The 22,383-nt window shown below is 56.4% G+C and overlaps 2 protein-coding genes across 2 annotated transcripts in view; one reads left to right on the top strand and one right to left on the bottom strand.

Moving 5' to 3' along the window:
• LOC143692469 (uncharacterized) overlaps nucleotides 1–22,383 on the bottom strand; it is a 279,232-nt gene that overhangs the window by 56,638 nt on the left and 200,211 nt on the right. The window lies entirely within an intron of this gene.
• LOC143692526 (olfactory receptor 14J1-like) lies at nucleotides 2,350–3,282 on the top strand. The gene has a single exon (XM_077172769.1). The coding sequence runs from the start codon at nucleotides 2,350–2,352 to the stop codon at nucleotides 3,280–3,282; it is 933 nt and encodes a 310-aa protein (XP_077028884.1).

Raw genomic sequence — 22,383 nt, 5'->3', positions numbered from 1 at the left:
CAATCACCTCTTGTATAATAGGAACAGCAAAAAAAGACACCCTTTAAGATAGGAATACATATTTCTTAAAAGGTCTCTGAATTATTTTTCCATAACTATAATAGGAAATCTTCGTAATGAACAGTACTAAAGCACAGGGAAATCAAGGCAGAGCCATGGTTTGTCAGGACTTGCTTGATCCTAATGAGCCCTGTGGTGCATTTGGAGCTGAGCCCTGGAACCTCAGGGCCTGAGAGGAGATTGCACAAACCTTTCCAGGAGTCAAATCAGTAGAAAACCCCAAAGTGTCTCAAAGCATGAATGGGTCCCACTGAGGTCCATCCCCAACACAGGATCATCATGGACTCCTTGGAGGGGAGAATTTGAGGCCAGGATTGACCAAAAACTTCTGAGAGACTCAGTGCAGACAGGAAATTCCTAAGTACCTTAAACAACTTGAGTATCTCAAAGTATTAATGAGCCCCACTGAGTGTCAGTACAAAGCTCTCCAGGGACTCGTTAAAGCAGATAATTGGGGCCATGATTGCACAAAACTCTCACAGAGTCTGCATCAAAAGGGAAACACCAAGTACCTTAAAATAACTGAAGTACCCTGAAGTATTAATGATCCCCACTGAGTGTTGTTACTGACAAAGCCTCTCCAGGGACTAATTACAGCAGATAATTGGAGGCCAGGATTGCACAAACCTCTCAGAGACTCCAAGGCAAAAGCCAAACCCAAAGTCCTTTGAAAAACCTGCAGTCCCTGCAGGGAGCATGAAGGAGCCCCCAGGGCCATTGCTGAGCAAGGCTCCCCAGGGACTCCTTGCAGCAGATCCTTGAGGCCACTGGGATGTGGGCTAGGGGGGGATGCTGAGGGCAGCACAAGGGGCTGACAGTGCCCAGCCTGGCTGGGGCTGTGCCAGGAGGCCCCAGGGCCTCAGGACAAGGTGTCTCCTCCCAGCCCTTGCTGGCACAGACCCTGCTGAGCCCCAGGGCACCAAGACTTGGCTTCTCTTTGTCCCCACCTGTCATCACTGCCTGCAGTTCTCTGCTCTGCCTGGGGCCTGGGGACACTTGCTCAGTCGTGTCCCTCAGTGGGACCCATTAAAAGTCCAAGAAACTTTGGAGTTGGATTCTGCCTTGGAGTTCTGGAGAGGTTTCTTCATCTCCCTCTCAGGGACTGATGTTCAGGGCCTGAGCACAAAGGCCCAGAGGCTGATTAAAGTCCTTGTGCTGTGTCTGTGCTGCTGAGCTGGGCTGGGCTCCTAGCACAGAGGCAGCTCCTGCTCACCAAGAAGAGCTTCAAAAGCACATTTCTCTGGATGAGCAGCTCTTCTGCCAGCCCAGCAGGGCTGGGGCACTGCCTGCAGCCAGCCCGGGCACAGCCCAGAGGCACAGAGAGCTTCAATCAGTCAGGGCTGGGAAGGGGCTGAGAAGTGCCTGGGGCACAATCACTGCCAGCCCTTGGCACAGGAACCTCTGGCTGCAGGACAATGCAGCTGCAGCTCCTGGAGCCATCTCCTCAAGCTGGAACATGCCAATGCCTGCAGAGCCTGTGAGTACATTCTCTGCTTGTCTCTTGTGCAGAGCAGCCAGGGGTGCCCAGGGCTGTCCTGCAGAGCAGGGTCCTGCAGCCCAGGGCTCTGTGCTGGGGCAGGGACTCTGCTGCCTGCCAGGGACAGCTCTCAGCCAGCCCTGGCAGCTGCTCCCAGCACTGGGGGACAAGATCTGGGTGGCAGGAGACAGCTGGTGAGGCTTGGAAGTGTTCTCCTTGTGTGGGGAGGATGCTGCATTGTTCAGGACTGCTCCCAGCATGGCATTGAACTGCAGAACATTTCCAAATAGATTATACAGGGAGTATAGCAAGGCAGAGGCTGCATAAACGTGGATATCCTGCTTTTTAAATCTACTGCGCTGAGTTGGAAATTGCACATTGATATTAATCTCTCAGTTCAGGTTGCGAAAAAAAAAAATTCTCTAATCAGAATAAACCAGGAAGCAACAGCAATCACCACAGGATTCCTTAGAGCTTGCATCAGTGTCACTTTTCCAGCCTCCTCAGTGTTTCTCTGATGTTGCCATCAGAGCCTGCAGAGCCAGAGCTGCCCCTGGGCAGTGCCTGAGCTGGGAGGGCTCTGCAGGGCAGAGCTGAGCCCCCAGGGCTGGGCTGGGCTCTGGCAGCACTGGCAGGGCCCAGCCCTGGGCACAGGGAAGCAGCTGCTGGCAGGGACAGCTCCAGGCAGCAGAGCCCTGGGCAGGGAGTGGGGGGAAAGTGTCCCCAGGCTGTGCTGGGATATTTCAAGTCCTCCCCACACCAACTATTCCATGATTACTTTTCTTACAGATCCCCATGGCAAGACAGAAGAAATGTCCAACAGCAGCTCCATCAGGCACTTCCTGCTGCTGGCATTGGCAGACACGCGGCAGCTGCAGCTCCTGCACTTCTGCCTCTTGCTGGGCATCTCCCTGGCTGCCCTCCTGGGCAACGGCCTCATCATCAGCGCCGTAGCCTGCGGCCACCACCTGCACACACCCATGTTCTTCTTCCTGCTCAACCTGGCCCTCGCTGACCTGGGCTCCATCTGCACCACTGTCCCCAAAGCCATGCACAATTCCCTCTGGGACACCAGCAACATCTCCTACTCAGGATGTGCTGCTCAGCTCTTTTTCTTTCTCTTCTTCATCTCAGCAGAGTATTTCCTCCTGACCGTGATGTGCTACGACCGCTACGTGTCCATCTGCAAACCCCTGCACTACGGGACCCTCCTGGGCAGCAGAGCTTGTGCCCACATGGCAGAAGCTGCCTGGGCCAGTGCCTTTCTCAATGCTCTCATGCACACGGCCAATACATTTTCCCTGCCCCTGTGCCATGGCAATGCCCTGGACCAGTTCTTTTGTGAAATCCCACAGATCCTCAAGCTCTCCTGTGCCAAATCCCACTCCAGGGAACTTGGGCTCATTGCTTTTAGTGCCTGTTTGGTATTTGGTTGTTTTGTGTTCATTGTTTTCTCCTATGTTCAGATCTTCAGGGCTGTGCTGAGGATCCCCTCTGAGCAGGGGCGGCACAAAGCCTTTTCCACCTGCCTCCCTCACCTGGCTGTGGTCTCTCTATTTGTCAGCACTGTTACATTTGCTCACCTGAAGCCCCCCTCCATCTCTTCCCCATCCCTGGATCTGGCAGTCTCTGTTCTGTACTCGGTGGTGCCTCCAGCCTTGAACCCCCTCATCTACAGCCTGAGGAACCAGGAGCTCAAGGATGCCCTGAGAAAAATGATTACTTTATCTTTTCAGAAGCAATAAACTCTCTTTTTTCTACTCCATAACCTTAAGAATGTAACTCTTTACAATTTCAGCCTTTTTTTCCTAGTTCTGCAGTTTTTCATTGGGACCTTTTTTTATTATTATACTAGTGTTATAATGTTTTTTTTTAAATACTGTAGTACTCTGCTGAGCATGTCTACATGAACATCTACTTTTCTTGTGTAGCACAAAGACTTTCAGGAGGCTTGATCCCTGTGAATTTGAATAAAATCCAGTGTCTGCCCTGCCTTGTGTGTCCAAGGCATTTCCTCAGCCCTTCTCTGGCTCTGCAGGGGCAGTGCCTGTGAGCAGAGGCTGAGGGAAGGGGCTCCCAGCACAGCAGCACGGCCAGGGACAATGGCCCTGCCTCTTTGCACATCTGCTCCCCCCAGCTCCACACTCCCCTCCCCAGCCCTGCTGTGGGTGCAAGGCCAGAGTGCTCTGGCAGCTTGGTCCCTGTCCTGCTGCGTGTCCCTGCTGTGACCTCAGGCAGGGACAGGCCATGGGCACTGCTGGGACACAGCTGGGCTCCAGCACAGCAGCTCCATCAGCAAAGGGCATCTCCTGAGGGCAGGGCAGGGAGGCTTTGCTCCCCTCCAGAGTCACTCTCAGGACTCTTAAGGGGCTCCTTGTGTTCCTTGCTCTCCCAGGGCTCAGTGGGATGAGATCAGGGTCTCACTGGGGCCTTCAGGGGACTCAGGTCTGGGTCAGGTTTTGCTTGTTGGTGGCCAGTGCCCATCAGATGCTGAATGGTCTGTGCTGGACCTTCCTGGGGCTCTGCAGCTTGTGCCAGGGCTGATGACAGGGGAATGTTTGTCTGGAGGGCTTTGGGAGCTGCAGGAGAGCACAGGGGACCTGCAGGGACAGAGTGTGCCAGGGACCAGCAGGGAGTGGAGCTCACTGGGCACAGGCCTGGCCAGGGTGGGGTCACCCTGAGATCAAGGCCTGAATGTCTGCTGTGAGCCAGGAGAGCTCTGCAGCCCAGGGACACAGCAGGCACAGGGAAAGGAGTCTGGGCACTGACTCCTCTGCCCCTCAGGGATCTCCCCCAGGAGGATCCAGGCAGCCCCGAGCCCCTCTAGCAGCCCTGGAACAAGGCAGGCACCTCTGAGCCCCTCCATGGCCCCGCAGAGCCCGTGTGGGAGGGGGTCAGGGCAGGAGCACCCTCAGCTGCCTCTGTGTCCCAGGCTGAGCAGCAGAGCCCAGCAGAGGCAGCCCAGGGCCCCGGGCAGCACAGCCCCCGTGCTCTGCAGAGCAGCAGCCCCAGCTCGGGGCTCTGGGCAGCAGGGCAGGGCTGCAGCAATGGCTGCTCGGGCCAGCACAGACGTGTTCCCCTGGGAAAGGCTCTGGGGGCAGCTGGCATGGGCCAGGAGCAGGGCAGGAGCCCGTGGGGGTGCAGAGGAGCCCTGGCAAGAGGCTGCCCTGTCCCTGGGCCAGCAGGAGCTGCCTGAGGAGCCCCGGGGCCAACTCTGCTGCTGGGCTGGGCAGCGGGGCTGGCCCTGGGGCTGCAGGAGCTGCCCGAGCTGAGCATCTGCTGAGCATCCCAGACACAGAGTGGCTGTCCCTGACCTCCAGGGTCTCCAGTTCCTGCTGCAGGGCCTGACCTGACTCTGCTGCTCTGCTGGGCTGGGGCAGGGGCAGGGAAAGGCTGAACTGGGCAGTGCCAGGGAGGGGAAAACAATGGAGCCTTGTCCCCATGAGTCCCCACAGAGTCAGAATGGTCTCCATGGTTCCATGAGGCCCCAGAGTGTCACAATGGCCCCTTGGTTCCATTAGGCCCCATAGGGTCACCACGGTCCCCTGGTACAGGAGGCCCTGCTGTGTCACAAGGGCCCCCTTGGTTCTATGGAGCCCACAGGGTCAGTTTTGCCAGTGGGCAGGGTCAGCATCAAAGACACAGACACCAACTGAAGGAATTGTGTAATTTATATAATGTAAATCTGCAAAACATTACAACAGGAGAAGCTCAGCAAAACACAAAATCATTAGAAAATAATTACAAAAGCAGAAGCTCAGCAATGCACCCAACCATCCCCACCAAAGATTGCCCGCAGTGATTGAGAAAGATCCAGCCCCAGTTACCCTCAGGCTTTACCATCCCCCAGACCCACACAGCAGCTGGGGAAGCTGTCACAGCCAAGGGCTGCAGAGCCACTCCTGGGCACTGGCAATTCCTGCAGGTGCCTCCAGCCACAGCTGAGGCTCCAACCCCGCTGGGAGAGGGCCCAGCTCTGACAGTGCTGAATGGACAAACTGACAGCACTGCTAGTGTGGCAACATCTGCTTTCATCCTCCTCTTGGCTCCCTCCCAAAGCCTGGCCAGGGCCCCAGGAGGAACCAAGGGAGGTGACTTTGACCATTCAGCCCCAAACAAGGCCAGATGGGGCCTTGTCTGGCTTCCAAATACAGAAAAGTAAATCCATATTTCACCAATGAACATGTACAGAGCTTATATTGCTAATAATGATTCATTAATGAGTGGATACAAAAATTTCATTTGGTTGGAAGGTTCATCTGGAGCTCAGCTTTGCCTCAGGGCCTGTTGTTCAGGCCTCAGTCAGGGCCTGGTGAGGCCTCAGTACTTCACTCAATGCTTAGACCTACAGATGAACTGCAACCTTCATAACAACTCTTTCAATAAGACAGTTTAGATTTAGGTATTAGGCATAAAGGCATCTCCTCTTGTTCTTCAGTTAAGTGCTGTTCAAGTTCATAACCGAAAGCTTTAATTCACATTCCTTTTAAAATAGCCCTAATTAGTTGCTATTCTCTGTTATTTTATCAAATGTTCCTTTTTTTCTTGAGACTGTGTCTCATTTTAGACCAGTCTCAATACTCCATTTCCAGCACAAAGTGTCACAGCAACTCTACCATGGAATCATAACACACCAAGTGCTCACACTGTAATGATGACAGACACTGCCGTGAATGCATTTCACAGCAGCTCCAATTTGGCAGCCATGAAGCCAATCCCACCAAGAAGAATTTTCTTCTTGCTGCCACTCTTGTACTGCTTTTTCTGTCAAGGTGATTCCTGACTGTTGGACCTCTAACCCAGCACTGATCGACATTCCTGCAACATTCCTGTCCTGGAATAGCCCAGGTTCCTCCCTGGCCAGCAAGCAGACAATCCAAGGCCATGTGGGTCTGTGGAGTCCCCATTCCATCCCATTGGAGCTCCTGGCATGTGCTATTGGATATTATAACAGGATCATTTTCTATTTCTTCTAATAATCAATTTCTCTCCTTACTGTAAACTCCACAGGACCAGGCAGTGCCCATGGGGCACAGGGTGAACCAGAATCTTTGGCTTTCTGAAACTGAAGGCACTCCTTGGGGGGAAAATGTTCTCTGGGCCCCAACTCTTCCTTGTGTTGCTGAAGGACCCGAAATGGTGGCCCTGCAGCCAAGAGTGGTGTGACACTGACACTGACCTGTTCCAGCACCCCAAGTTCTACTGACATTGGCAGTGATGGTGAAGCACAGAAATCCTCTCACACTGTGGCCTCTGGAACTAGAACAGGGTTTGGTTTCTCCTGAAGGGAAATCTTAGTGAAGCCTGTCCAACTGATCATTGCATTCCTGTGTTCCACAGCACAGTTTTCTGTAACTGTCCCTGCACTGACTCTGTTATGAGGCAGAGCCCATGGAGAGAGTTCTGGCCACCCCACAGGGTGGGCCCTCCAAGGGAGCCCCATTCCTCCCAACTCCAGCTGAGAATACACCCAGCAATTGGTGACATGCAGTACTTTGCCTACCCTGATCTTTACATTTTCATAACTCATCATTACATTTTGGTGACTAACCCCTGGGTGAAACACTAGAGGTGTTTGTGGCAGACAAAGATTCTGGCTGACTATCAAGGTACAACTTACAGACACCAGTAGTACTTTAGTGACACCGTTCTTCATTCATTTTGCTCAACCTCATTTGGGATAAGAACAACAATTCTGTTGTCCATGGAGCTGGCACCATGTTAATTCCAGAATAATGCCCCCAGGCCCTTTGCTGTTCAGCTTTACCATGCTGTCTGTGGCTAACAAGGCCTGGGGGGGCCCTTTCCCCTCTGGCTGGAAGGGGCCAGGTCCCAGTCCCTGAGGGGCACCCGGGCTCCTGGATGCAATTCTTGTGCAAGTCCCTCAGTGTCACAGCAGCCTTCCCATGGAGCCCCGTGGATCAGAGCATTTCCCAAAGGGGCCCTTGGGGCAAACAGGGAGATTTGGTCTGGCAGCATGTGTAAAACAATATCCTGTCACATCTCCTTGTTCTCACACAGAACACTTGGCTGCAGGGACACATTCCCATTGTTCCTGCCCAGGTTTCAGGACTCAGAGTTGTCTTTCCCAGGAGCTGCTCCTTCAGCTGCCTCGGGAGGGCCATTTGGCCTCCGGACCCACACTCTGGCTCCATTATTAGGGCTGCTGCATCCAAACCCTTTATCTCCACAAACGGTGGTGATTGCAGGTGGATCTCCTTTTTTCACAATCCTTCTTAACATTGCAATATTGATAATTGTGCTACCCTGTCATGTGGTTGAATAATCCCATCTTGTTCACTGTTGTTTAACACAATTCCTTTAATTTCTCCTTAATATTCTGCATCAGTTCCTCTTCCCATGACATGAACACTTTGCAAGGCCAAGCTCCAAGGGAGCAGTTATCAAAGCAAAGTGTCCTGGAGGAATCTGAATTCCTGTTTCAGTATTGATAGCTCTCATTTGCTTTGAATTTATCCAAACTAATTCCAGTGCATGAAGGCCCAGCCCTGCAGCCTCTGGGCTGGCCCTGCCAGGGGCCATCACAGCCAGAACAATTTCCCAGGCAGCCCAAGTCTCACTGCCCATGGCTGGATTTGCAAATTGGGGGCAGCTGTGCACAGCCAGGGGGTTTCCATTTCCCCATGGGCCATTGTTAAGGGCAGGGAGCACATCTGGGAGATGGGTTCTCCATGGGCAAAGGTTCCCATCTCCTCATTTTTTCAACTGCTCTTTTAACAACCCCTTCACCCGTTCAACCAATCCTGCAGCTTGTGCATAGTCTGGTACATGAAAAACCCTGCAGGCTTAATCACTGAATTTTTCACAGGAACAGACAAAGCACTCTGCATCACAGTATCAGCAAACCCTGTAAAAACAGCCAATTTCCTCCCTTCCTCCTTTTTTCACTGTATACAATCTCACAAAGTTGACCACTGACATTAGGGTCCTGGCCAATCCTGTTCTGTAGGGTATTTAGTGTTACATCTCTGAGCAGACAAAGCTACCAAATTAGTATTGTCAGCACTACTTCACATTATTATAATTTTATATGTAGATATACATATTGATATAGACAGGCTTAGACATACATATAAAAATATATAAAAAATATATATAAGGTCTTATTGTACTATAAATACATATATAGTTACTTATTATATTGATATTTCACTTGCACCAATCCATCTGAGCTCCAGATTGAAACCTTCACTTGCTCCATGTGGGAGCATTCCAACAACAGGTTTTCCTTCTGTTGCTCCTCTTTCCAATGTACTCTTAACGAATTCATCTTTGTCTGCCCAACCCCACAAGTTCTTTTCCTGTTCCATGTGCAATTTTTGGATGCATTTGAAGCCATCCAGGGGTGCAGCCTCTTTTACCCGACTGCCCCACTGCTCCCACGGGGCTCCCACCTCAGCCCACTCCAGAGCCAGGGAACTCCAGGGAAGGGCTTCCCATCTGGGAATTTCTGATGGCACTGATTCCTCACATTGACATTGAACAAGTGACATTTTGTTGGGATCTGGCCAGACTGTGCCAGTTTTGTTTTACCAGTGGGCAGGGTCAGCACCAAAGACACAGACTCCAACTGAAGGAATCAGTGTCATTTCCTGCAGCTCAAAGCAGCAAAGAATCACAACAGGAGCAGCTCAGCAATGCACCCAACCATCCCCACCAAAGATTGCCTGCAGTGATTGAGAAAGATCCAGCCCCAGTTACCCTCAGGCTTTACCATCCCCCAGACCCACACAGCAGCTGGGGAAGCTGTCACAGCCAAGGGCTGCAGAGCCACTCCTGGGCACTGGCAATTCCTGCAGGTGCCTCCAGCCACAGCTGAGGCTCCAACCCCGCTGGGAGAGGGCCCAGCTCTGACAGTGCTGAATGGACAAACTGACAGCACTGCTAGTGTGGCAACATCTGCTTTCATCCTCCTCTTGGCTCCCTCCCAAAGCCTGGCCAGGGCCCCAGGAGGAACCAAGGGAGGTGACTTTGGCAATTCAGCCCCAAACAAGGCCAGATGTCAGATTTCATGGCCTTGTCTGGCTTCTAAATACACAAAAGTCAATACATGTTTCACTAATGAGTGGCTACATCTATCACAGTGCTAATGACCATGCATATCTCATCAGGGAGCAGATACAAAGATAACCTTTGGTTGGAAGGTTCATCCAGAGGCCACCTTGGGCTCAGGGCCTGCTGTTCAGGCCTCACTCAGGGCTGCTGCCCAGGCCTTGGCACTTCAGGGACGTGCTTTAGTGCTGGGCTTGGCACTGCTGGGTGAGCGGCTGCACTGGGGGAGCTCAGAGGGCTTTTCCAACAGAAAGGATTCTGTGATTCCATGATTCTATCCACTGCATTCAGCTGGGTCCATGTTAGCAGCATTCATTTGCTCAGAAAGTCTCCTCTTGCCCAGCTCCTGTGGCCTGAGGCTTCAGCTCCTTCAGCTCCTGGTGCTGAGCTGCTCATGCTGAACGAGACGACTCGGAGAGAAGAGCACAGTCCATGCAATTCCTTCTGGGACACGGAGAGGGGAGGCTGTGCAAACAGGAGCATTGTTTGCTGTGGCTCCTCTCTGCCCTTCACGCCTTTCAGCGCTTGGAACCAGCCAAGAGCTTTCTCCAGGAGTGCAATGGAGCAGCTGTTCCTGCTCCTGCCTCTGGCTCTCTCCAGTCTCTGCCCTTGCCTGCTTCTGTCCCTCGTGCTGTGCCCTCTGTTCCCCCAGGGCTGGCTGGCTGCTGCCCAGGACTGTGGCACTGGCACAGATCCAGTGCTCCAGAGCCTCCTTTCTGTGCCCTTGGAGCTGCCTGGGCACAGCAGCCTTTTCCATCTGCAAGCTCCCCATGGACAGGGAGTGCCCAGCTCCGTTCCCTGCACAGCCTCCAGGAGCCCAGGGCTGCCATCTCAAGTCCCTGCTGGCACTGGGGGCTCCCAGGTGCCTCAGGCTGCTGTGACACCGCTGCACACGGGAGGGAACAGGGGCAGGGGCTGTGCTGAAAGTCAGCTCCATCTGCTGCTGCTGCTGCTGCTGCTGCTGCTGCTGCTGCTGCTGTGGGGTCATTTGTGCAGCCCTGGCCCAGAGTCAGGGATCAGATCCTGCCAGTCTCTTCCAGCCCTGGCTGCTCAGAGGTTGGGCCTTGGAGCCTCAGGTGGCCAAAGGCAGCTGCTCCTGGTCCCTCTGTGTGCCCGTGTTCAGCAGTGCTGCTCCATCAGTCTGTGCCCAGCAATGGGGAAAAGCCTCAGCCCTGCAGGGCCAGGAGCTGCCGGGCTCTGCCTGAGCAGCTCAGCCAGCAGGAAGGGAGCTGCTCCACACAGGAACCAGGAGCAAAGGACATTCCTTTCATAGGACATGTTTTCTATTTAAAAGGAAAAAAAGGAAAAGGGAAAAAATAGGTAAATTGTAAAAGATAAGAATAAAATCCAAGTGTTAGAGAAAAAACATAACATAATGTTAGTGCAAAAACCAAACATAAATGCAAAGTTACTTTCTTTGCATTAAGAGGTAAATGATCTTTTGAAAAAGAGAACTCAGTTATTTACATTGTAAATGTGCTGATGGCATGGATCCATCTTACTGACCTCAGCAGCCTTTTAAAAGATTTTGGGCTTTGTTTCCAACATTGCTACTTGAAATTGTGGTCGAAGCAAGAGGAAATTGCTTTGTGCCCTTCCGGCTCCAAGCAGGACTGGGAATGGAAACTCTGTCAAACCCCAAATCCTTTAGAAGATGCCCTTCCTTCTCACCCTGTGAATGAGCTGCACATTCCCTTTGAAACTGTCAGGGATTTCTTAGAGACACAAAGTCCCACTTATGGCTTTTTGCTCTGGTTTGGCAGGGCAGAAGGGCAATTCTCCATCCACCAGCTCCAGACTGCACTGCCTCAGGAGCACGGCCCACTCGCCAGCTTTGGCCCACTCGTGGCACTGCTAGAGGAGGAAGAAAGTGCAACTGCACAATTCCAGCCAATCAAGAAGGAAGAATGGGACAGACAAAACAGCCTGTGCAGATCCAGGCGTTCAGCTGGGACTGTGGAGAGTTTGGGTCCTTGCCAATTGGATGTGTGTCCCCAGCTGCAATCTCTGGGCCTGCAGCAGAGTCTCACTCACTGCCAAAGCAGAAAGCTCAGGCGCTGTGCTCACAACGGGCTCGTCTGATGCAGAGCTGTCAGAGCAATGTGAGGGCAGAGCCAGCCCAGCTGGGCCCAGGGCTGAGCCCAGCAGAGCCCTGGCAGAGCCCAGAGCAGCCTCAGCAGCCGCAGAGCCCGGCTGCAAGGAGAGAAAGCAGAAAGTGCCCGTCAGCTGAGGGCTCCTGTGCCCTTGTGCCAAGGCCTGCGGTGCCCAGGCCATGCTGGCTGTGCCCAGAGCTGTGCCCAGAGCTGCCCAGCCCTGCTGCCTTTGGCAGCAGAGCAGGAGGGCAGGACATGTGCCCAGCCTGCAGCCAGCCACGGCACATCCAGCCCTCAGCAGCTGCCCAGAGCAGGATGCTCCTGTGCTCGCTGCCATCTCCCAAAAGCTCTGATCCCACCCTGCCAAGCACACAGGGACCCACCTCACGCCAGCCACGGCTGCAAGAAAAGCTGCTCCGAAACCATGGCCTCAGCCTTCTCCAAGGGCACCGCCCATCCACGCCACAGCTGCTCCCAAGCACTTCCCCACCCACACTGGACCACCTAGAACGCTTCCTCTGGAAAAACAAACAACACATTATTGAAAAGAGATTAGATGCAAAAAGGGAAAACAAGAAAAACGGTAAAAACTCTTATCTCTGTCAGGGCCTTGAGGAAGGCCCAACTCCTACATGGTAGGGAAAAACCCAGCCATGGTTGAGGGAAGCCCACATTTTCTCTCTTCCCTCTGCACTGTCCCCCAAAATCACCGTGATCCCAAAGCAAACAAGGGCAGTGCAGTAGCCCAAGCCCTTCCTTGCCTGCAAAGCAAAGCAGCCCCTGCACAGGTTCTGGAGTCCCACCTCTGCTCCCACCATGGGGCTTTGTTTGTGTCGGGCTGGCTGCCCCAGCCCCAGCCCCAGCCCCAGCCCGGGGCACGGTGGGTGCTGGGAGCTGTTGGCAGGGCCAGGAGCCCACTCCCATTTCGTACCCAGCCCAGCCCATGCCCCAGCCCTGCCAAAAAGCAGCTGGGCAGCGACTGAAGGATGAGTTGCATCTGCCCCAGCAAAGGGGGAACCTTTGCTTCCCAGCCAGGCTGGGCCATGCCCAAATCTGGCAGAATTTCCCTGGGTGTGGACTCATCTGAAAATTCCCTGTGAAGTCTGGCTTTGAAGAAGGTGCCAGAATCAAAGTCCATCACCTTCAGCCTCCAGTGGCCAGGCTGAGGAAGAGCTTGTCATCCTTGATGTCATCCTGGCTGTCTCCAGCAGCAGCAGCAGCAGCAGCAGCAGCAGCAGCAGCAGCAGCAGCAGCATCCCCACCCGGTACAGCTTCTCCAGGGGCTCCTGCTCCTTCCCTGGGGGGAGACCAGGCTCTCAGGGCTCTGCCCAGGGCCCCAGCTGTCAGGGAACCAGCACAAGCAAAACCAGCTGGGATGGCGGCCACCAGTGCTGGGCAGAGCAGCTCAGCTCCAGCACAAGGGCTGCGTGTGCCCATCCCATGGCCCCGGTGCAGTGACACAGGCAGCACAAAAAGGTCTGGCTTCCTCTGCTTCTCATTGCCAAGGCATTTGTGGAGCTGGAACTTACCAGGGCCCTGGATACTCCAGGGACCTGGAGAAACATTCCAGGCAATTGGGAAAATCCTAGGTGCTCCATCCACCCATAGATGAGGTCTCCAAATTTGCCCCAAAATTGGGTCCAGCTCTTAGAGGCCAAAAAGAGCAAGTCCAAGTGACTTGATGATATTTTTAGCCCAGAAAGCCCTGCAGCTGATGGCACACTTCACAATCAGCAGGGGACACAGCTCGGCCAAAGCCCAGACCTCTGCTGGGAGCCTTTCTCCTCAAATACTCTTCAAGCAAAACTCCATGCAAGTCAGTTGGGAAAGTTTCTTCAAATGATACATTTCTGGCACATAACTACACAGGCTTATGTGAAAGATCCTAAAGCAGCTGCTCTGGAGTCAAAGAGCCAGCACTAAGAGTCCTTGCCATGTGTTTGTAGCTAAATCCCACTTTGGGCGAGTTGAAGGAGTTTGGAATGAGCTAGAGAGCGGAGCTCTGAGTTTTTTAGATGATGCCATTGCTTTTTCTTCTCTTCTACAAAGACAGGAAGGGTGAGTTTGGCTCACGTCTCCACTGCACAGCTCACAGGGCCGCAAGACTTGTAGTTACAAGAGCTTTGAAGGATTTCTTGGCCAAGAAGACACTGCCAACAAGGATATTTGTGTTTTGGAGCCAATCCTTCAATCTTTCATCTTATGGACTCATGCTACATTATAAGCTTCCTTAGCCAATCATCTTATGACACACAAACCTACAGCACTGCATCCTAAACTTCTTCTTTACCATTGTAACTACTTTTACTTTTTCTGCATCTTGAACTCTAAAACTCTAAACTTTCCTCCACTTCAATTTTCCTCCCTGTGTCTCTGCTAGAAACTAGAAATCCACATTCTCGCTTCTAGCACCTAAGTTTGGAAGCCCTTTCCAAGGTCCCAGATCAAATCCTGGGTTTAATTCTAAGCTTTGCTGACAAGACCAAAGGTCTGACATTTCCCTGCATTTGGGTTTCCAACAACACTGATGCTGTTCATTCCACAGTGCCCAGGATCCCTATTGCAAGTCAACTCTGGCAGGAACAAGGCGGCTGCCAGGGGCTGCTTGTGGCCTCTGACAGCCCCATTGCTCAGGGCTTGCCAGCGCCCCAGCCCCTCAGGCCCTGCCCCAGCCCGGCCAAGCTGCCCGGCAGCAGCGCCGCAGCCCCACAGCAGCTCCAGAGCAGCCCCAGCCAGAGGCACCTGGGAGCCCTCAGCAAGGCAGCCAGCAGCACACGGGCAGGAGGGCACGGATGGCGCTTCCTGCCTGGCACAGGGCTTGTGGCCATCTCCAGGCACCGCTCTGGCAGGGATCCCCGCAGCTCCGGCCCCTGCCCAGCCGCTCTGTGGGCAGCACAAAGGCTTCAGCAGAACCACCACAGGCCAAGGGGCTTCTGGCCATTTCCCCTTGCCCGCTGCACGCCAGGGCAGCTGGCTGAGCACAAGCACCCTTTTCCCCCTTCAGGGCCTCAGGACCCCTCAGCCTGCTGTGCTGCTGAGCACAAGCTCCCTTTTCACCCTTTCCTGCCTCTTGCCCTGCAGACCCTGGGCAGCAAAGAAAAGCTCCTGGCAGTCTGTGTATCATAACACATTCTAGAATTATTTACAGTAACCTGTAATCTATAATAATATATATTATTCTATATACTCTACAATTTATTTATTTACAATATAGATAAAAAATGGAAAAGAAGAAAAATCTTAAAGAAAATTACCTCTGGCTCAGGTTGCCCCAGCACAGACAGCCTCCCAGATCAGCTCTCCTCCTAAGTCATCCGGCAGTGCAGGCAGCCGAACCCCGACAGGCGAGGCCGAGTCCTCCATGCCCTGCGCAGCTGATCTTGCAGCCTCTGGATGGTGGAATATCGCCCACGCTCTATTGCCCGGAGGACATGCAGTGTTTCAAGTGCCAGCTGTGACACGGCACTGCTCACGTCCTCCGTCAGGCGTTCCAGGGCTGCAAGAGAGAGGAACAGAGCCACGGTCAGAGCCGGATCTGCAGGGAGCCCAGGAGAGCCCCCTGCCAGGGCCATCCCAGCCGGCTCTGGCCATGGCCAGGAGGGAGCAGGGAGCAAGGGGATCAGCCCGAAGCTGCTGGCCACCAATGGCCCACGTGGCCCTGAAAGCTCCGTGTGCTCTGGCCACGGGAGCAGAGCCCTCCGCAGCCGGGGCAGGGCTTGCAGCTCTCCCCCCGGCAGCCCCCGCTGCCAGCCCGCTGGCCTCACTCACCAGTGCAGATCAGCTGCAGCTCTTGCTGCTGCCCCCTCAGGCGCCGCCCGGCCATGCCTGTGAACACAGAGCCTGTCACGGCCCCAGCGGCACAGCTCCCTGCCAGCGGCGCTGCCGGCGCTGTGGCCACACGGGCTGCTGGCCCGGCAGGGCTCAGCCCGGCCCTTGGCGCACGCTGCCGCCCCAGGGCACGGCTGCCAGAGGGCGGCAGCAGCAATGCCCAGCCCAGGCGGGGCTCCACGGCGCCGGGCCCGGCTGGCGCTGCCGGGGCAGCAGGCGGGGCCGGGGCCGAGCTGCGGCGGGCCGGGCCGGGGGAGGGAGCCCGGGCTCGTGGCTCACCCGTGAACCTGATGGCCGCCTCTCGCAGGGGCTCCTGTGGGCTCTGCAGGTAGTGCAGGGCCCGGCGCAGGTGCTCGGCCGCTCGGCTCCTGTCCTCTGCCAGCTGCAGAGAGCGGCAGGAGGGAAGGGTTGGCGCGGGCTCAGCCCCGGGGCCGGGCGCTGCCTGCGCCCAGCCCCGGCCTCCCCTGCCCGCACAGCCCTGAGGCGCGGCCAGCAGCCGCTGGCCAACGGCCCCCGAGGGCAGGGGGCAGAAGGACGGCTGCTGCCCGGGGAGCCGCGGTGCCGCCCCGCAGCCCCGCCGGGCCAGGGCTCCATGGGCACCCGCCTCGGGCCCACGGGAGCCTGGAGAAGAGACCGTGCGGCCTCTGGCTGCAGCAGCGGGCAGGGGCACAGCTGCCCGGCCCCGCACACTGAGCACCGCCCTCAGGGGCCTTCTCCGGGCTGAGGCTGGGGCTTGCAGGCCCTCCTTACCAGGCACTCGCTGAACTTCCACAGCTTCTGGCTCTTCACCAGTTTTTCAAGATCCATCCTTTTCAGGAACTTGGCCACACAAATCAGCGTTTTCTGAGAAGCCTGGAGAGCAGTAGAGACACGGAGATGGCCTCATAGCCCAGGGCGCAGGACCTGCGTCCCTGGGCCAAGGCCTGGAGGAGGCTGCAGTCCAGCAGGCGCAGAGCAGGAGGCAGCCGAGCCCCCTGCCAGGGGGACAGCAGCAGCCCACAAGTCTTCACCTGTGCCACACGCTGATTCTCATCATGGCAGTGGAAGAAGAGTGGCAGCAGGCTCTGGCACAGGGGTGTGTTCAGGGCCTTTTTTTCCTTTTCCTGTGGAAGAGTCACCAATGTTCGGAAAAGCAGTATGGAGAGCAGCTGCACCTGGCTATTGTCCTGTATGAAAGGAAGAGAAAAAGACCTCAGCATTGGCTGCATGGGGCTCAGCTTAGCACAGGCCTGCAAATCCACAGGGCACAAAGTGTCCGGGCAGCATCCAGTGGCTGTGGCTGGGAGCAGTGAGCCTTACGTGCTCAAAGAGTGGCAGGAGCGCCTCAAGCAGCTGCAGTGTGACGGGGCTGGGCATCAGCGTGTCATTGTCCAAGATGATAAAGCTGAGTAGCACGACTGTCATGCTAACTATCTCTCCATCCACATCCCACAGAGGCTCCACAAGACTTTCAGTCAGGCTCCACATTTTTTCGGTCTGTGCAGAATACAAGTTTGAGAAACGCCATCCTGCTGCTGCAGGGCCCAGAGGCCAAAGGCCTGTCCTGAAGCACTTGGGCAGCTGAACTGGGAGGCAGGAGACCTGGGAGCAGCTGCTCCAACACCCAAAGCCCAGCCAAGCCCAAACGACTGCATTCCCCAGCTCAGCCTCAGCCGCTGCCCCCTTCTCACCATTGAGGGCTCCTCCATGAGCTCAAGAAGGGCCCTGAGCGCCAGGCGACGCTTCTCCCTGCTCTCGCTCCGCAGCTGCCTCAACAAGATTTCCAGGACTCTGTTAGCACCACGTTGACTCAAGTCCAGGCACTCGAGGACCTGGATGGCACAGGGCAGTGACAGGGGAGACGGCCGGCAGGAGCCCGGAGCCCCACAGGCTTGGGCCCAGGCAGCAGCACAGGGCGCGTGCACCGTCCCAGGCAGCTGTGGCTGTGAGAGGGCAGAGAGCTGGCAGGCAGCTCAGCCAGGCAGCGCTGGCCTTCAGGCTCACCTCCACAAGGAACGCCAGGGCGGGCAGCTCCCAGCGTGGCTCCTGTGTGCTGAGCAGCCGGAGCAGGTAGCGAGCGATGCGGGACCGCGAGGGGATGGAGACACAGCACATCTCCCTGGCAGGAGAAAAAGGAGCCAAGACTGTGGGCCAGGGGGACAAACCTCTGCCAGGACTGACTCACAGAGCTCTGCTCTTTCCCCAGCATCCTGCAAGGGGCCCTGTTTGGGAGGCAGCTCCTGGTGGGCACGCTCCTCTGCCAGCCTTTTCCAGTCTGCTTGGCCATCCCTCAATGACAAGGCCCTCTGGCCCACGACCACAGGGACTGTGTGGAGCTCCCTGGGCACAGAGCACAAATGTCAGAGGCAGTGGGGAGAAGGGGCTCTCACCTGGCCAGCAGACCCACAGCATAGTGGTGGGTGTCAGCACACAGCAGCGTGTCCCAGCCACAATTGCGTTCCATTGCCACCACCACATCCTCGCGCTGCATGCGGCAGAGCAGGGACTTCAGGGTCCGCACTGCAAACCTGCGTGCACAGCAAAGGCCAGGTCACACTGGCAGCACTGGCTCCTGCCCAGGGACATGGCAGGGACAAGAGGAGTGGGATGGAGCACCTGTTGGGGCTGGTGGCAAGGCCATGCTCTTCCTGGCATCCCTTCCAGAAGGTATCGACCTCCTCTGGCATATCCAGAGTGCTAAAGAAGACTTGGGAGAGCAGATGCACAAAGAGGCGGGGGAAATAGACAGTCACCATATGTGGGACACGGGGCACCTGGAGGATCTTCCACATCACCACGGTTGCCTGCAAAGGACAAAGCTCCCTGAGACAGTGCTCAGTGCCGAGGTGTCCGTGTGGCAGGGCCCGAGCTTGGCAGGGAGAGGCCCAGAGAGATGCAGGGGGTGCACGGGGTCTGGTGGGCCTGAAGCTGCCCCTGGGCCGGGTTTCAGGCCAGCGCCTGAGGCAGGAAGATGCAGTGGGGGAAGGAGGATGGAGAGCTGCTGGAGAGGTGGCCTTGGGGCCAGCAAAGGCCACTTGCAGAAACTCACAGCCAGGCCAAAGACACCCGTTTTGTCCCCAGCGGGGGTGCAGGTGCTGTGCTTGGGCCAGCTCCCCAGCACATCCAGGAGTATCAGCAGCACTGGCTCCGCAGTCCTGAGCGAGCCCATGATGGTCTTCCACATGGTGATGGCAGCTCTGCGGGGTTAGAGCTCTGTCTCAGACACAGCACCGTGGGGAGCTGAGCTGGCTGCCAGCTCTGCCTCTGCCCACTGGCCCTCGCCAGCAGCAGCCAGGCAGCCCAGCCCTGTGGGGACAGAGCCCTGAGGGGTGGCAAGGGAGGCACATCAGCCTCGGGGGCTGACGTGCCAGGGCTGGGAAAGGCAGCAGCCAGAGGGCCCTGGAACTCTTTGTTGGTCAGACACCTGGGCCAGGCAGTACAGGGTGATGGGCTGGGGAGGCCTGAGCCCTCTGGGCAGGTGGGCCCCATACCTGTCACAGGACGGGGCCACACGCAGCAGCGTCACGACTGCATCACCCAGGTGTGCTTTGGTGAGAGTCAGCAGGGCCTTGTCCAGCCTGTGCTCGGCAGAATCATTGGCCAGGAGCCATCGGTGAATGTACCTCACCATGGTGGGCACCTGGAGAAGGCACGGGGAGACTTGGAAAGCTGCCAGAGGGAGCAATGTCCCCAGGGTCCCCAGAGAATGCTTCCCTTGCTAGCGCACTGCCATAGCCTCAAAGGCTCCCAGGGACCAGCAGGCCTGGCAGGAGAAGCCACGGGACTCATGGGGGAATTGAAGCCTGGCCCCAGGCTGCTCACTTGTTCTGGCCTGGCAGCCCCCTTCTCCAGGAGCAAATCCAGCAGGGCGGCACTGGTGTCATGATTGAGGAGCTCGGAGTGAGCTCTGAGCCCAGTGCCCATGGTGCTGATCTCTTCCTGCTGAATGCTCCTGATGAAGTTGCAAACGAGCTGTAGGAGAAGGGCAGGAAGCCGGGGATGTTGCATGGAGTGCTGCACACACGGTGCTGGGCTGAGCAGGGACAGCAGGCCCAGCCCAGGTGGGGGTGGCTGCAGGTACCTGTGCTGTGCTGCGGAAGCGGCCACGGCTGGATTCCTGCTCTTGTGTGCGCTCCAGGGCTGCATCTGTCAAAGAGCGAGCGCAGCCAGAGCTGAGGGGCTGCGGGAGAGGCCGGAGAACACAGCCCAGCCCTGCACTGCCCAGGCAGGGAGAGCCCCGGGATGCTCCAGGGGGATGGAGCACGGCCACTGCGGGGTGTCTGCCCGGCCCCTCTTCCGTCCTGTCCCTGGGCATTTCCCCAGGGGATGGGATGGGATGGGATGGGATGGGATGGGATGGGATGGGATGGGATGGGATGGGATGGGGCCAAGTTGGCTGAGGCTCCAGCCCTGCAGTCCAGCTCTGCCACTCACCCTCCTGCGGTGGATGGAAGGGCACCGCCGCATTGGTCTCCTGTGCTGGGCCAGCTCCAGGGCCTTCTTCCTCCTCCTCCTCCTCCAGCCAGACCACCTTGCGCACTCTCGGGGCTCTCTGCTCCATGTTTGCGACTGGAGCGCGGCCCAGCAGCGAACCCAGCCGGTGCCGCTCCTGCAGGGCCTCCTGCGCCTTCCCTGCGGGCGGGACGCGGCTGTCAGAGCTCGGCCCGGGGCCAGCAACGGTCCCCGAGCGCCCCTCAGCCGCCCCGGGCCGGCCATGCCCAGGCGTTCGCTCTTTGGAATGCGGCACGGGAGGCTCGGGGCCGGCGGCCGCGCTGTCGAGCGGCGGAGCTCGGGCCGGGGAAGCCGCAGCGGAGGCGGCGGGAGCGGCCGCGCCGCCTGTGTCCTCCACGGGCCCCGGGAGGAGCCGGGGCCGGGGCCGGGGCCGGGGCCGGTTCCGGGACTGGACCCTGCGTCGGGTCCGGGGCCGGGCTCGGGCCAGGCGGAGCCGAAGGGCGGCGATGCCGCCCCCGCACCAGGCACTGACGCCCGCCCAGCAGCGCCACCGCCAGTAGGGCCAGAGCCGGGCGGAGGCGAGAGCGCGGCGGGACGGCCGGGGCCGGGCACGGGGCAGCCCCGCCCGGGGCCGGGGGCGGGCCGGGGGCATGGCCCGGCCCGGCAGGGGAGAGGGAGGCGGGGAGAGGAGAGGGACGCCGGGCAAGGGACCCCGAGAGAAGGGTGCCCGACAGCGGGAAAGGGAGAGAAAGAGAAACAAAAAGATAAAGAGAAAAAAAGAAAGAGTGCTCTAAAATATCTCTTTTGCTGCCGCCGCTGCTGCTGCTGCTGCCGCCGCTGCTGCTACCGCTGCTGCCGCCGCTGCAACTGAAGCACCGGGGCCGTTCGTCCCCGTGTCCGTTCCCCGCTCGCCCCACGAGCCCCACGTTCGAGCCCCGCGCGCCCCGGGCACAGCCCCTGAGTCTGTCCAAACACGGGAACTTTGCAGCCTTGAGCCCAGGGGCAGAGCCCTGACTCCTGCACACTGGCACAGCAATCCCCTCGCTTGCTGCTCTGCATTGGCCTGCCTGAGGGTCAAACACTGTCGGGCCACCTTCCCTTGCTGTAGGATTCCTACCTGACCCCAGCACTGCACTTACATCTCCAGTCTTGCCTTCCAGTAAAAACAGGGGAAGGAAAACTCTGTGTGGCTCATGGTATTTTCGAGTGTCTAAAAATCACTAAGTCACCAATCTTAGAGGTGAAGTGCATCTGGAATTCCTGGGATGGAGAAGTAATGCAACATGGAAAAGGGGAGCATAGAAATAAATAGAGGAAAAGATCTTGGATTGTTTCTTTCATTTTCATTTCCCTTCTGGAAAGCTGTTTCAGTTTTCCAGGAATCTTCTCCTGTCTCTCTTCCCAAGAATGTCTCATGGAGAACAAGGTCAAGCTTCTGTCACAAGATTTGCCAGCAGGAAATGATGCCCCTGGTGAAATTTTCATTGTGACTGTTTGTGCTGGCTTAGGGCAAATTTTGGGAGGAAACCTCCAAAAGGGGTCTGTCTAGAAAGCAAGTTCAAGCAGCCCCTCCCCCTACTAGTTCAGGAAAAGACTTCCCTCGAAAAAAGTGCAAAAAACCCAATTTATTTAACAAGTAAAGTATTCACAAGCATGAAAAACGAATAATATTAAATGAAACCTCTGACAGTGCTGAAGAGATGGCAAATTCAGAAAGTCCTTTTTGTGGGTTGTAGTTGGCTCACTCGGTCTCTTCTAAGTCCCTCTGGTGCTGGAATGCAGTGTCCCAGAGCTCGGTGGGCCACAGGTGTGAGCTGCCGGTGTTTTTCTGGGTTTTCAATCCAGAGCAGGTTTAAACAGTTCCAAGAGAAAGGAAAGTCACAGTCCGAGGAACTTCTCTGCCTAAGCTAGGTAAAACCAAATTGCTGGACCTGGGCTGTGAAGGCATCGGGAAATTTCCAAATCTGGGCACTGGCGGTCCCAGCAAACACCAGATCTGGATGGTGCTGGAGCCAGAACCTGGAAATTTCCAAATTTTGGCTTTCTGTGCCAGCAAATCACTGGACTTGGGCTGTGCCAGCACCAGGAAGTTTTCAGATCTGGGCACTGGAACTGCCAGCAAACACCAGATCTGAGTGGTGTCGTTGCCAGTGACAGAAATCTGCCGCATTTGGGCTCTGCTGGCACCAGGAAATTTCCCAATCTGGGCACTGGCACAGCAAACACAAGATGTGGGCAGTGCCAGAGCCAGTAGCAGAAAGTTGCCGGGTTTTGGATTTCTGTGCCAGTAAATTGCTGCTGCACTTGGGCTGTGTCAGAATAGGGAAATTTCCAGATCTGGGCACTGGCGGTGCCAGCAAACACCAGTGAAACCTTCTGGCCCTTGTCCGGACCGCTGACCAGTGGTTTCCCTGAGAACCA

Source organism: Agelaius phoeniceus (assembly GCF_051311805.1).
Source record: "Agelaius phoeniceus isolate bAgePho1 chromosome W unlocalized genomic scaffold, bAgePho1.hap1 SUPER_W_unloc_1, whole genome shotgun sequence".
Lineage (NCBI taxonomy): Eukaryota > Metazoa > Chordata > Aves > Passeriformes > Icteridae > Agelaius > Agelaius phoeniceus.
This window is presented reverse-complemented; position numbering and strand designations above follow the sequence as displayed.

Excerpts from the sequence above, each read along its gene's own strand:
- LOC143692526 (XM_077172769.1), top strand. The coding sequence starts at position 2,350 with ATGTCCAACAGCAGCTCCATCAGGCACTTCCTGCTGCTGGCATTGGCA.